The 13,601-nt window shown below is 32.1% G+C and overlaps 1 protein-coding gene across 1 annotated transcript in view; it reads left to right on the forward strand.

Moving 5' to 3' along the window:
* Positions 1-1,920: 1,920 nt before the first annotated feature.
* Positions 1,921-13,601, forward strand: part of LOC129001675 (G protein-activated inward rectifier potassium channel 3-like) — a 97,646-nt gene continuing 85,965 nt past the window's right edge. The window contains exon 1 of the mRNA XM_054429058.1: positions 1,921-2,165. Within this exon, the coding sequence (XP_054285033.1) occupies positions 1,930-2,165 (236 nt within the window). The 5' untranslated portion in view covers positions 1,921-1,929. The remainder of the gene's footprint in view (positions 2,166-13,601) is intronic.

Genomic DNA, 13,601 nt, shown 5'->3' on the forward strand with positions numbered 1-13,601 from the left:
AACCCGTGTGAACAACAATCAAACACAGCATATCAGCTGATCGACAATATTGTTTTCCTACTACAGCATAGCAACGATCCCATTGCTATACATGTAAACAGGACTCATTGTTTCGGTGAAATTAGGTATTTACTTGTCACAGAGAAAAATCTATAATTACTTTCTTTGAGTGCCTACGAAACAGAGCAATAGCAGAATGATATCAAAACTGGAATAAGTAGTACTTAAAGGTATTAATAATCTTTGAGCAGAATTGCAGCTATTGTCAAGTGGTGATATAATGACAGATAATTAATTTAATAATTTAAGTATAAATTAGTACTGTACCTATACTATAAAAAGAGCAGTATAAAATAACAAAGCAACAAAAATAAATATACTTTTATAATTTAGGAGATATGCCCATCTCCTATCCTCGAACTAAATCCTTTATCCATCCCTCTAAGCATATACCAAAGAAATTTAAACACAATCTTTATTGAAATTCACAATTTTGCATAAATATTATCTTATCTCTTTTCTAAGTCATAACTTCATTTGTATTGATAACAATCTAAATGTGTGTTCTATGAGGAACAGATGTGCGAAGTTGAATGACCTGATGTGAACAGCTGACTTTAGCGACACAGGTTCATCAGCTGTTTGAGAGAAGGAGAAACAGTGTTGCAAATATTCAAGGAGTAAAATTCCCATAACCGTATGAATATTGTATTTCGGTTGAATTAACCTTAAACAATTGAAACAGTACATGTACTGGTTTTAATTTTTTGTTTAATAAAGCCTTAATTAAGAATTAGGACCACTGTAATCAAAAGCTTATTTGATTAGAAACTATTAATACTAAAAAATAATGCGCGTTAGTTTAAAGATTTTCTATGTATAGAAATTTAATAAGTTTTAATCATTATAATTTAGTTTATAATTTAATTTACTTATAATTTACATAGCGATGGTTCTAAAATATAGAATTTATAAATTAATATGAATTGAGAAGTCTTTTGACGTATTATAGAAATCAATGGTGAGAATTGGTAGGTGAATATAATCGTATTGTACATTTCAAATTTGCCTTTTCTAGACACTGATTCAGAAAAATTGGACAGTAAGTACTAAGTAGTTCTTCTTAAAAATTATATCCTTCAATGATTGCACGTAACCCAATTTAATTCGTCACAGAAATCATATTAGCAAGTAAGTAGCTTTAATGACGCTTTGTTTAATAATTTCAATAAATTTAATAACACTTAATTTATTCTTCATATGTATGCCATAGGATACAAAGTACTGTATTTATTGATAAAAATATCTCGCTAAATAATAAATAGGAGTAGCATAACACATATTTGAAAGAATCGTACATATAACATCATTATGTGTTTAAGTGAATACAGTATCATTGAAAACGCGGATTCATATATTTGTTTAAAGTTTGTTCTTATCATAGATCCTTTTATCTATGTTCTTATGTATCCGTAATAGCAGTAACATTTACTATGCGATTATTTACTTCTGCAGTCATAAAGACACCGAAATCTACCAATAGGTGAAAAATAAATTTAGTCTGCTTGTTTGATCTTTTAAATTTTAGCTGGTATTAATAAACATCAAAATTACACTAAAACATTTTTAATAATTTCTAACGCGTCAATGTTACTTAAATTTCATAAAACTTTTAAACTAGTTACAGAAAACATAAAAATTAATTAAAGAAGATAGTAAACTAATTGCAAACTTAACAGAAACATTAAATAGCAATAAAGTATGTAAAACAATGAGCAGTTAAAGAAATAATCATTTCAAACGATACAATTTAAATCGACAATAAGGGAAATCTATGGGATACACAGGGAAATTTCACTTTGCGCCGTTGGTATCACTTGATCCGGCTGTAGCGCAGTGTGTGCGGTGGCGGCACCGGGGCCGGATGCTATGTACTCCACATGCAGGGATACCACCACACCATGGGACCAGCTGATATCATCAACAATGACTCCGACAACGGCCGTCGCGGTCAAGCTGGCTGTGACCAGCGACGAAACGGAACCGGATGTCGTGGAAACGCCGGTGGAAAACGGAGGAATCTTCGGGTCCATACATAAACACCTTCCCTCTCTGTCTAAACTGAAGAGCAAAAGCAAGAGTGAACAGGGCTCTCCTCTTTTCAGGTACAGGGTTTTTATCACTTTGGGTTTACATACTTTTTATAAATGAATAGGAAAGGCGGGTGTAAAATGGAGGGGCATGATTTGTGAAGTGCTATTTCTGCCTAAGTTATGCTGTTTCTTTAGCTACAACAATTTACTTAAAGTACGCATATCAAGGACAACGAAAAATTAAGAACCACAGTGAAAAGTTATGGTAAAATTATGAACCATCAAAAAGTTACTTTGTTTTCTCTAAGCCGGCGTTCTCTGATTAGGAAAGCACCATTAACCATTAACTAACTATGTACTTAATTATGCCTATATTACATATTGATATAATATTTAATCTCTAGATAAAAAATCACTGGATTCTTAAACATTACCAGTATTTATTACACAGGGTGGATAAAAGGTCAAGACCCCCCCCCTCTAATATTTTTCTAAGTACACATACAGAGATATCCTTTTGTTGGTCATGCAATCTTAGCAGGAAGTTTCATTTTATGATTTTGAAATTTTTCAATGTCCCCCAAAAGAGGGGATTTTGGGGGCAACTCAAAATTTTTAATATAAACCCCCTTCAAGTGACACCTTATTTTAAAGTATTTACAAAAACTTAAAGGATGGTGAAAACCAGAGTTCGCTGTCTCTTCTCTATCCAAAATGGTAGCCAATATTACCACGTTATTACCATTACGAAGCCCCCAAAATCCCCCCTTTTTGGTGGACACTCCAAAATGTCAAAATCATAAAATGAAACTTCCTGCTAAGATTGCACGACCACTAAAAGCACATCTCTGTATATATACTTAGAAATATATTAGAGGGGGGGGGGGGGGTCTTGACTTTTTATCCACTCTGTATTTTATTACTTCACTTTGAATGGAGTATTGAAATCGGTTTAGAAGTGAGGTAATAATAATGTAAAATATCGTTTACATCTGTTCTGAATGCACCATTATGACACACCTGACGATGAGTCATAAATAGTTAAAACAAAATATTAGTGTTATTAAATTAAGCATAAATAAAATTGGAAAATCACATTAAAATTAATAAAAATCTAAAAGTAAAAATTTAGTAGCAGTGAGATTTTGTACTTGTACATGTGTATTGTGTAATTGTAAATGAAAAGAAAAGATATACACAGTACCGTATGTAAGACATAAACAGCAAGAGTTATGAATACGAAAAACATCATTGTGTACAGAAATATGTTTTTTTTTTGTCCTAGAACGCTAGGCACGAGCCCGGAATTGTTTTTCTCATTAAAGTACTTGTAGCTAGACCTAGGGGTTGCGGAAATTATCACTTGGATAAAGTCCATTGGCGACTTGGCGGGATTTGAACCTGGGACTTCAGGGACCGAAGTCCTGCAGTCTAACCACTATACCAGCTCGATCCCCGTGTACACAAATATTAGAAAAAAGTCCTTGAGGGGTATAATTCATTATACAACATCCTAAATAATAATATAGACTACCTATGCATCATAAAAAAACTTATAAAAAACTTAATAGTTTTCTAACTATGTTTTTTACAACAAGACACCAGCTTTATTTAAAGAGGCCTTTTACTCAAGACTTAAAATTAAACTACATACAATATAAAAATATTAGTTTGTGATAAAACCTCATTTTAGTGCTACAAGTGACGTAATATTAGAGCAATTATATAAACGTTTGTGGTTTCGAATAATCCAGATAGTCTGTAGTCGTCCAAAACACTAAATTAGTTTCAGATAACAACACTAAACCTCGTATTTCTAATTGAGTTTTCCCAACACGTTTTAAGGGAAAATCACATTTGGATTACTTTTCAAATTGCATTGCAGTTTTATTTAAATGACATTTAAAAAAAAAAACTATTAATTTGTATATTATTGAATTTTGGATTTACGAATAATTGACTGAAGTTACTTTTCAAAATTAATATTTATTGATTTACTCAGAGTCGAGTATCAACCAATTTGAAGCTATTAAACCAAAAGATCAAAAATATAAAATTAAATAATTGTTTTTTCTTCATTGTTAATTTTTGTTGTTGGAATCATTCTTGCGAAAATTTTCTGCTCTGATTAGTAAACATGATTTTTTACTCAGCGCGACTGGTTTATTGAAATTTTTAATTATTGTTTTATTAAAAATCATGAAACGTGATCGCTCCGCTCAATTGGCTTTCACTGCTATGAAAGAAATCCTAGTTATGCATTTAAACAATTATGGGGTTCTCTGTAAAGTCCCTTTTTCAACCGTCCTAGTTAACCGATTTTGACGATTACGATTGGGATATCATTGTAGAGCTTCTGACCTTAGATGAGTGATGAATGGTAACCAAAAAGATCATTTTGTTTAGGCCTTCATCCTCATAGTGTTTGATTTATTTATATAATTTAAGATTCAATTATCCAGTGCTAACCAACTACCTTTATAACGGATTAAAGAATGAATTTTAATCATTTAGTTTGATGACACAAGAGACGAAACAGTTTATGTAAATTAGTTTTAAACAGGCTACTTTTATTCTGACTGTAACATGATTTAGGTAGGTAAATAATCTTTATGTTGTAAATCCATAATCATCAAATTTAACTTACGAACAAGGGCTCCCCTCGTTAATATAATAACACTAATTATAGCAACATAATTATGGGATGTCCACCTCTATCTTAAGCCAAAGATTTTATCCATCAGCGATGACAAATCTACACAGTCTCTAAATTATATAAAGCTAACAAGGATCACAAACCTTTTAGAATACCATAGGCCTCGCCCTATCAACGGCATCCTGAATAATAGGGCTTGATGTGAAACCCTAGCCTGAAAAAATATCACTGTTTTGATATACCATCTCCTAGAAAACGAACCTCAATTAAAGGGTTGTTGGTGCATCTGAAATACTGTATTTTAAATATAATTAAATACAACCCTTTAACCTGTTTGGAAGATATGTCTTTAACCTGTCCCAATGTCGGGTGAATACATTCCATTTTAATAATATAGTTTGTTACTTTTTAATATGAGTTAATAATTTTAATACGCATTATACATGTTTACATTACGATAAAGTTGTACCACACAGTTTAATACAAATACACAATATGTTTTCATTAAAATAAACAATAAGTGCGATCGAGATTTGCCTGTACAATTCATCAGAAGCGTGTGTAACTTTTTTTAAATTGGATTTAGGACCCCTCATTATTCTTCTAAGATTCTGACCCTCTGGCGGCCAAACAACAAGTTAAATTTAAGGGGTTTTTTTTAATAAACTGTTTTGTTTTATATGAATAGGAAGAGTAAAATTAGGAATTCACAATAATTTGGTTCCTTAATACATTTGGAATCCCAGCTCTATCCTCAAATTCTCTCGATGGCTGCGATTTCTTCCTTGATCTCAATGCACGCTGTTTTCTCTCAGTACTGTCACAGATTAAAAAATAGACAAGTATACTCTCTTCAATATATGGTACTGCACAAACAGCCAGTCTTACCCTAATCCAACTTATTACAAAACGGTATAGCTTTTTCCAGTGTTTAAATAGCATTTCGGCTATCGATCTTAAAAATGTTTGAAATGCATTAGCAAAGATACCACATTCAGATGTGACCAGTGTCCCAGTGAATTAAAATGGCCAGCTTGTCTTTTTTCACATGCTTTAGGAATTTTACTTTTTGTCATCCTCTTTCTTTTTTACGACTTTTCATGAGGGACGGAAACATAAGATGTATACTCCTCGAACAAGAAGCTTAGAAGCTTAAGATTTTAATTTGGACATTCACCCGACATTGGGACACTGACTAAGTAGGCGTCAACCACAATATTCATTGCACGCTCCATATGTACCCGCCAAATGTTACAGTATTTCGCGCCAAAACTCACCTGGCCGCGCCATGACAACTATCTGTCAACCTATAAATAACATACAGTAGGAAGCTGGACCGTCTCTGTACGTCAATTTATACAGTGAGTACTGTGCAAAAGTAAAATAATGTTCATTGGTTCACTGAGGTTGTATAATAAGGAATTATTATCTAGCTCGAGACTCTGAACATATTTGTAAAATATTATAAAAGCTTAGATATTGACGAATTGTGTATAACGGTGCTTATATGAAAATAAACAATGCGTCAATTTTGAAATAGTGTAACCTAACTAAATCGGCACAAACTGAGAAAGGTAGCAAAAATAATGAAGTATTACGAAGTGATTACGAGCTATAGAAACCCACTCGTTAAATACTTGACAATAATATAATACTAAAATACCCCGCCCCAGCAACCCTGCATACTAAGCGAATTTCCATTTACCTGATTTGATTCCTACAAATCTATTTCAATAACAATAGGTTTAACGAGTACCTAGGATTGCTGCTACAGGGAGGGTAATAAAGTGTGCTTATGGTAAAATAATAATATCTTAGTACAAAACGAATTAATTTGCAAAATTTTATAAAAATAAATCCATAAGCAAGCAAACTAGATTTTTTTAATTTTCTCTGTAGCGAATAACTTATATGTTGGCTGATATTTTATAAAATAATAACATATTTTTAGAGATAGTAGTTTTTGTTTAAATAAGCATTCAGCAGGTTCGGTTGTCGCATTAGATGTAGATTTAATTACTAGGTGTACCGTATTTCAATTTATTGGACATTATAATAGTTAATTACTGCAATCACCATTATGTAAATTATCCAAGGTGGCAAGTTTATACAAAACAGCAACCAAAAAATGTTTATATATAAATGATTTTTATATTGTTTTCCTTAACAGGTTTATTGAATGATTTTTTGATGATTTGGTGACATTTCGTACTGTCATATACTGAAGCACTGCAAACTTGTATTTATTGGACTTCTAATGTTTTTAAATTTGTTTTTTGGTAAATTATGTAACTTTGTATGAATTATATTTAACATGTGACGTCCCTAATAACCTACTTGAATAATTAACAGAAACCAGGAATAATTGGTTTGGGTTGTGTTTAGTTTTGTCGTTTTGTCAAATCTAATTCCTTATCTTTTAATAGCTTATTTTAACATTGTATGGTTTTGATTTAATAGTTGAAGGAAATTTAAAGTATTTAATAAAAACAAAGAGTTATTTACTTTTTATTGTTTTGATCGTTTTACTCGACGAATTAAATATACAGGGTGACACAAAGGAACCGGACGTTTTTTTAACAGCTGTTCCATTGTTGTCGTACGTTGTAGGAAGATTGAGGTTATGTCATTACCTTCAGTAAGGCTTGCCATTTTTGTTGAAATGGCTTAGTGGACCCTAGACCATCGCGTTTTCGCATACGAAACTTCAGTCCAAAATGGTGAATCCGTCGACAAAACCCAGTGGGAATTTAGTCGACATTTTAATATTGAACGCCATGGAACGGTTTCAAGCCGAATTACGCTATTAAGGTGGGTTTTAGGGTTCCGAACAACTGGAAATTTAACAAGAAAGAAACCACCAGGCTTCTAGAACTTCGAGAACACACGAAAACGTCACCAGAGTGAGTGCAGTATTGAATGAATGTTTCCTAACAAGGTGATTTCTCTCTTTGGTGACATACCGTGGCCACCAAGGTCACCTGACTTGTCCTTTAGTGATTACTTCCTTTGGGGGTTTCTTAAGGATCGTTTTTATGCTCACTAACCACGCACTCTAGAGGATTTGAAGTTGGGAATCACAGAAGATATCAATGGCATTGAACAAGACCTCCTGACCGGAGTTACAGATGATTTTCAGACCAGAATGATTTGTAGAGAAGTACATGGCCACCATATGCATGACGTCATTTTCAAAAAATGACTGTTTTGTAACAAATGGCAAATGTTTACCTCACTATGTACAGTATTAAAACCATTTTATTCCATGTAACTACTGTGTACTACTTATTTAAAAAACGTCCGGTTCCTTTGTGTCACCCTGTATTTTTAAATTAATTAAAAAGTGTTAACATACTTTTTAAGTTTGTAACTGAATAAAACTTAAATTTATTAATAGACCCATAAATAATTGTTTTTATTGTTTAATCTTTTAAGGGAATTTCTCTATGGGGAAAGTTGCTATTGCCGTAGGTGGCTCAGTAAAACTTGGCACGGGACCGATAACATGAGTCATTTTGGTCCTATTTTGATGAAATTATGTTTGAAAGTGTAGGGTGGGATAAACTTGGACGATTCGCGACCCAGAAAAATCGGATCATGGGAACGGGGTATTATTGGGTTTGGAAATTTTCTAAAATTGGTTTTCCAAATATTTTCCCTTAAAACATGGAAATACCTGATTTTCAATACAACCATCGTGTAGAGCTTAAAAAACAAATGATTTTTTGTGCATTAATGCTTTGTTGTAAAACTAAACATTACAGAGGAAATTCCCAAAAATCTGTACATCTAGGATTATATTATTCTTGTGAAGAAAAGGAAAAATGTTATAGTTTATGGATTTATGTTGATCAAATTTGGCAAATTTATTTATTTTATCATATTCTATTTACAATTTGTAAAACAACTCTTTAACTTACCCATAGCACTAACATAGGTACTCGTTAAGTCTAATGTTATTTAAATGGGGAATATGGCTTGTTTATGGAAATATTTGAGCAAAATCTAATCAGACAAATTGAAATTCGCTTGGTCGCTTAGGCTGCAGGCTGCGGCGGGGGTATTCATATCATCATAAGAGATTCTAGTTACCTACCCACCATACTATAATTTAGTATGAGCATGTATGCTAAACTTGACATGATATACCAATAAATATATTTTTAATGTTAAACCTAGAGGTACAAAAGCACAAACATTCTTCTTCATCACAACACACTTCTTGTACCGTCGCGGCTTTATTCGGTTATTAATAAAACTCTATTTTTGTTCGTCGATATTTCAAAATCTGTCAGGATATTTTCGTCAGGTCAAAACCCAGTTCGAACTGTCCGTTTGCGAATACATCAACTGCCTAGTTTATAACCGAAACAGCAGGCTTCAGCGAATTGCGAATATTTCAAAGCAAATATTCGCTGATCTGTTGTCATTCCTTGAGAAGATTTACAGCTGTGAATGACTTTTCAACGAATTCGCTCTAGATTTGAGGTAAATTTTGGACTAAGATATGTGTTTAAAAAACTTGTTTAACAATAAATTTCCTTAAGCTTGTCAGATGTATTCACTATTTAAATAACATAAGATTTAATGAGTACATAGGTTTGCTGTTACAGGTGAGGAAAAAGTGTTTTTGTAAAATGTAAATAGTGTATGGTAAAATGAAAAAAAGTAAAATATCATCAAAATATCATCATGCATAAACAAGCAATTTACAACGAATTAATTTTTCTCTATAATAATAACATAGGAATTTAAAACCCTTTAATCCTACAGTAGCGCTTCAATATACAAAATTATTAGTTTTGTTAGGTTCTACATGATATTGTAAATGAAAATTGGGTATTTGTATATTTAAGGTGCATTTAAAAATCAGTCTGAAAAAAATAAATAAAATAAAAATAAATAAATGGTCTTTGAAAAAGGTTAAACCTCCGTCTCCGTGACCCATCTTGTCGGTTTGCGAATTCATAAACGTATATCCACTATCCCAGCCCTACACGTTCATGCCAAATTACATGTATAAACATTTGAACGAATATTGTTTTAGACCTCTGGGAACATCAAAATGAAAAAAAAATTAAATTGGCCCCGGGTCTAGGTATTTTATTTTAGTGTGAGTGTTAACTACGCCAATGGCATTTTTAAAATTTTGAAAGGGAATGGTCTTGTTGTCTTGCTGAGCCACCTACGGTAATAGCTTCTTTCCTATGGAAAACTTTGCTAAAACTGAATTAATAAATTCCGAAATATTTGAAAAAGCCCAGAGGCAGAATATTGAAGGGAGTTGCGCTATACACCTTCATAGGTATGTTTAGAAATTAAATCAATGTCACTACGTTTCATGGTGTTCGAATGACTTGTTTGACAATGAGGATCTGGTAAAAAGGCAGAAAATTTTACTTTGTCAAATTATATAACATGTAAAAATAGCCTATAGTTATTGCAGAATAACTTATTCAACTATTTTAGTTATTTCATACCTTTTGTGAATAATAACATTAGTAATAACAGTTAATACTTGAATTATATTCACAAAAAACCATTCTACCGTCAAGTATGATTTATAAACAATCATGGACTAAGATTTAAAGGCAAAACTAGTAATAAACAAAAATAGCCTACATCAAATACTGAATTACTGAAAAGATGTTTAAAAATACTTATGTAACAAATCTATTATACGATAATTCTGTCTTCCAAATCATATTGGAAATTTGAATAGTCAGAATCCCCCCTAAATTTGCACGTGTGAAGATCAGCGAGTGTGCAAATCTCAACACATCACGCTGCCAACCTCTCGTCAACAGAACAAAGGATAGCAAACAAAAAGGTTGGCCAATTGTCAAAGGCAACAGTAATACTTCCAAACAGTCTTTAACTGTCTACACCTTCGATATAGGAGTCTTCTAATGAGTGTTCGTTACTGTAATGAGCTTATAAAACCATACCCGGATTTATTAAGTTAAAAGTTAAATACTGGCTGGTCATCAGTGTTACAAAAATGCTTAGTGTTAAGTACAAAGTAAATGAAGTGTGATGATTCATATAAGAGGTTACAAGTCTCAAAGTTGGCTTCCCAAAGAATTATTTAATAAAAAAAAACATGTTTTTAAACACAGTACAGCGATTTCTCAATTATTTGCAAACGGGTTTGAGTAAATTATGTAATTTTCGTGCTCTACATTAAATTTTGAATGAAAAATTTGATAATGATGGAGAATTACTTGTAAAAATTCCATTTACTGCAAATAGTTCCAAAGATTAAAATGAAGGTCTATGAACATTGGTCTACTGCATTTGTCTACACCCTGTATACAAAAAGGTAGCAAAATATGTAGAACACTGCGTCTTTTTATAAGCTCTCCAACCATATGCTACACTATTGAGGCTTAGACATGCTTATGTTCGCTTTAGTGGTTTGAAGACTCCAAAACACAGTGAACCTTTTTACCGTTTTACGTTTTTACTGTTCAAACTGAAACAAAAATACAAGTTTTGCTGAATACATGTCTACTATCTACGATTAAAATGTACAAATTCTGTGTTTTGGAGTCTTCAAACCACTAAAGCGAACATTTTCATTTACACATTTACACACTACATTTACTTTGTACTTACACCAAAATATATGTTTGTAACCTGATGACCCTGTATATCAAACTTACAATTCGTGGTCGGATTAACATACTAACTTATGCCTATATGAAGAATTGACGTCACCAACTAAGTGCCTCCTCTTCCTTCCTTTAATCCTATGCATTTTCTAAATCTATTATATAAATCTAAATCTTCTTTAGACGTCTTGGTCTTCCTCCATCAGGTGCTTCTTCCATAATTTATATGAAAGTCATAGTTAGTATCATTTTGTCATCGTCCAGTTGATTTTAGACATTTGATTTCTGCTATAACAACAACTATAGTGTTTAAAACACATCCTTAAGTTTCCTTATAGGTTACTAACTACTATTCTCCAAGCATTCTTTTCTTATGCTGGAAAAATATTTACCCGAGTACTTTATTTTCAAAAATGACTAGTGTTAGGTATGGGGAAACAGCTACTTAATAATATTAAGTTAATGACTGATATATACTAATAATTATTAACTCGACCGAATCACACGAAATTCTTTGGAAGAACACCAGTCGACGGTACCGCACAAAAGTTGTAGGCCTACTTGAAAATTGAGTTTTATGTGGACTTAGAAAAGCTTTGACGAAAAGGATTTATTTTAAAGTATATATACTTCTGCTAGCTGAATATCTCATTTTAGAAAAAATCGCAAACATAATGACAATTCGTAAATGTAACGGTTTTGGAATCCACCTATTATAAGTTACACATTTTATTGTGATAGTTTAAAATTGATAGTCTCTCTATTTAAACTGGAAAAAAAGTAAAACATTAGCGTAGCAAACAGATTTTTTACTGCTTATAACTTTCATACTAATAAAGTACTTATATACAATTAATGACCGTATATAATTTTAGAGTCAATGTTAATAAATTAATTTCAGCATTAAGACTTTTGTTTAATTTCGACCGGAACGTTTGAATCAAAGCCAGAAACTAGCGATGTAACAAGTTTTGCAAGTTCCCTTAGAGAAAAGAATCTTCAGACATAGAGTTTCATTCTTGTTCTTTTCACTATGTGAACAACTATTGAGTTGTTGATACATTAACTATTTATAAAAATTACAGTACTTTTTACCAATCTATTAGACGTTTTCCCAAAAATGTCTATTTAAGATGTTTTCAGGATTGATTTATTTTAAAGGAACGTTTTAGGTGGTTAATTAACTAAAGTTATCACGTGATAAAGATGTAAGAATTATTAAGTCCCAAATGGAATTGTCTGGGGAGCTGAAATCCGAATGTTACTGTTTTGACCCCAAACGGAATTAATTTTCGATATGTCCGTAGATTATCGTTCATTTAGCCAAACACCAAACAACAATTGGACCCAGATTCGTCATCACTTGGGATTGAACCAGCGGCATCCAAAATCATACAAAACCACTGATCTACACAGTCAGTTTGATTTAGGGTAAATCCGTTAGCTGTGAAAGTTGGTTCAAGTTAGGCTGTTTTTCATTCTCACCATTAAAAATAATTACATGTCCTATTATAAATAGACTTATTTATAGACAAAAAGTATCCTAACCCTAGAGTAGTTTAAGCTCAGCGGATTTTTGGGGGTGTTTTTTGTATGTTGTTGTTTTTCACGTTAGTGGCATTTTGTAGAGTTTTCTTTTAGGAACACTTCAATCCTAATTTTGTCACTGTTCAATGTGGACATTTTGTTAGATGGGTAGATAAAATATTAAAGAAATATTTTCAGACCCTGTATTCCGATTTAACACGATTTCGTGTACCTTAAGCACAGAAGGTAGTAAATAGACTAAGTAAAGGTCTGTTCGGAGAAGATTGTCCAAAGACATAATCGTTTATTTACGATCTGTTAATCTTCCAGAAAACATAACACGTGGTGTAACTCCCAACATGTTTAACGATGTTGGTGTGAAATCCAACTTGTGAGAGAAAATATGTGGTAAAAGACACAAAATATCTTCTAGGTAGTAAAATGTTTATCAGCCACGAGTCTTAGGCCAGCAATGTAAAAGTAAACTACGATTTTTAAGTAGCTGTGAAATAACTTCATGGACAAATATGTACGAAAGTATAACTACGAAGGTTTACGTATTGATATCAAAGTAGTTGATAACTTTAAAGTCTAATGAGCTAACTAGTAAAAACATTAAAATAAAAATAAAAACTAAGTACTGTATATTGTATTGATTTTTATTCTTACTGAAATGCTCTTGTGACAACCTTACTAATAAGGTAAATCCGC

Source organism: Macrosteles quadrilineatus, unplaced genomic scaffold (genome assembly GCF_028750875.1).
Source record: "Macrosteles quadrilineatus isolate MER2022 unplaced genomic scaffold, UCM_ALF_1.0 Scaffold_8__2_contigs__length_117827958, whole genome shotgun sequence".
Lineage (NCBI taxonomy): Eukaryota > Metazoa > Arthropoda > Insecta > Hemiptera > Cicadellidae > Macrosteles > Macrosteles quadrilineatus.